The sequence below is a fragment of the Anneissia japonica genome, unplaced genomic scaffold (assembly GCF_011630105.1).
Source record: "Anneissia japonica isolate Jap-2015-1 unplaced genomic scaffold, ASM1163010v1 scaffold6083_len184754_cov179, whole genome shotgun sequence".
Taxonomy (NCBI): domain Eukaryota; kingdom Metazoa; phylum Echinodermata; class Crinoidea; order Comatulida; family Comatulidae; genus Anneissia; species Anneissia japonica.
In genome coordinates, this window is record NW_022740806.1 from 1 (window position 1) to 1,932 (window position 1,932).

Consider the following 1,932-nt stretch of genomic DNA (forward strand, 5'->3'; position numbering starts at 1 on the left):
ATCCCTCGTATGGAGTTGACTGCAGCAGTTATGGCAGCCCGTCTCACAGATTCTATATTACGTGAATTGAATATCAAGGAAGTTTGTTACTGGACAGACAGCCAGACTGTTCTTAAGTATTTACAGAGTGACACCAGAAGATTTAAAATGTTCGTAGCTAATCGTGTTTCTACTTTATTGGACTTGACCAAAGTTTCACAATGGAGATACGTCAGAACGGCTGACAACCCAGCCGATGAAGCCTCTAGAGGCCAAGGTATTGATGATTTCTTGCGAAATAAGCGATGGATCAATGGGCCTGATTTTCTTGATCAACATGTTGAGCAGCACATAAATCCACAGGAATGTTTGGTTGAAATTGATGAGAATGACCCAGAAGTCAAGAAGGTTTCCAATGTGGTTGTAACCAAAAACCAGTGCTGTTTCCTAGACGGATTGATCTCCAGATGCTCAAGCTTCATGAAGCTGAGGAATGTAGTGGGTCTAGTTTTAAAGTTTGTCAGAAGAGCAAGAAAGAATCAATCAAAGAGCAATGATGTTGATCAATTGGAGGCCGCAGAGAGGTTCATTATAGTTCATGAACAACAGAAACATTTTGCGACGGAGTTAACTGCCTTGAAGAATGGGGAGAAGAAATCGATAACTGCCGTAATGAAAGCTAGTCCCTTGCATAAGCTGGACCCTATGCTGGTAGATGGAGTTATCGTAGTTGGGGGAAGACTGAGAAGAGCAGCCCTCCCAGACAGAATGAAGCATCAGATAATAATCCCCAAGAGATCTGAAATTGCTCCATTAATTGCCCTTCAAGCCCACAAAAATGTCGGACACATGGGTCGAGCTGCTATGTTAATGTACATGTGGGAGAAACACTGGATTATGGGGGCTGGTGCATTAATAAAAGGTGTTATCAGTAAATGCGTCATCTGCCGAAAGTACCGTGCCAAGTCTGCAGAACAAAAGATGGCCGCATTGCCAAGTGAGCGTGTGCTCAGCGACAATCCTGTCTTTTATAACACCGGTCTGGACATGTTTGGGCCATTTCAGGTCAAGCAAGGTAGAAGTCAAGTAAAAAGATATGGACTTCTGTTCACATGTTTAGCAACAAGGGCTATACACCTAGAAATTGTGCACACAGCCAATGCAGACTCCTGCCTGAATGCGATACGGAGATTTGTATGCAGGAGAGGGTTAATTTCCTCCATAAGAACTGATAACGGAACAAATTTTGTGGCTGCAAGCAATGAGTTAAGCAAAGCCGTGGAAACATGGAACAGAAGTCAAATCCCTCAATGGCTGGCTCAACATGGAATTCGATGGGAGTTCAACCCACCCGGTGCTTCCCACTTCGGTGGCGTAAGGGAGCGCCTAATTAGAGTTGTCCGCCAGGTTATGAATGGAGTTCTAAAAGAACAGCATCTTCGACTTGATGATGAGGGTCTTTGTACCTTGTTTTGTGAGGTAAAACACATAGTAAATGGAAGGCCGATTACCACAGTATCGTCAGATGCAGACGACTTGCGACCATTAACACCGAATATGATTCTAACAATGAATGAAAAATCTGTACTCCCACCCGGAGTTTTCGATAAAACAGACATGTATGTCCGAAGGCGGTGGCGCCAAATACAATATTTGGCCAATTTATATTGGACAAGATGGCGTAAGGAGTATTTGCCTCTAATGCAAAGGAGGCAAAAATGGCTGTATCCGAAGAGAAATTTGCAAAAGGGAGACATTGTGCTAATTGTTGACGACTCGTTACCCAGAAGTACTTGGCTCCTTGGACGAGTTATTGAAACCAAAGCAGACAGCAGAGGACTTGTACGGTCATGTAAGGCGAAAACACAGCATTCTACCTGTCTCTTATACACATCTAGATGTGTATAAGAGACAGGAATTACACAAGAAGGGGAATCTTGTCTATTACCAGCT

At 43.5% G+C, this 1,932-nt stretch overlaps 1 protein-coding gene across 1 annotated transcript in view; it reads left to right on the forward strand.

Annotated features, from left to right (window-relative positions):
* The first annotated feature begins 9 nt into the window (after positions 1–9).
* The window catches only part of LOC117118345, a 6,049-nt gene continuing 4,126 nt past the window's right edge, over positions 10–1,932 (forward strand). The window contains exon 1 of the mRNA XM_033262912.1: positions 10–1,831. Coding sequence (XP_033118803.1) covers positions 10–1,831 — 1,822 coding nt within the window. The remainder of the gene's footprint in view (positions 1,832–1,932) is intronic.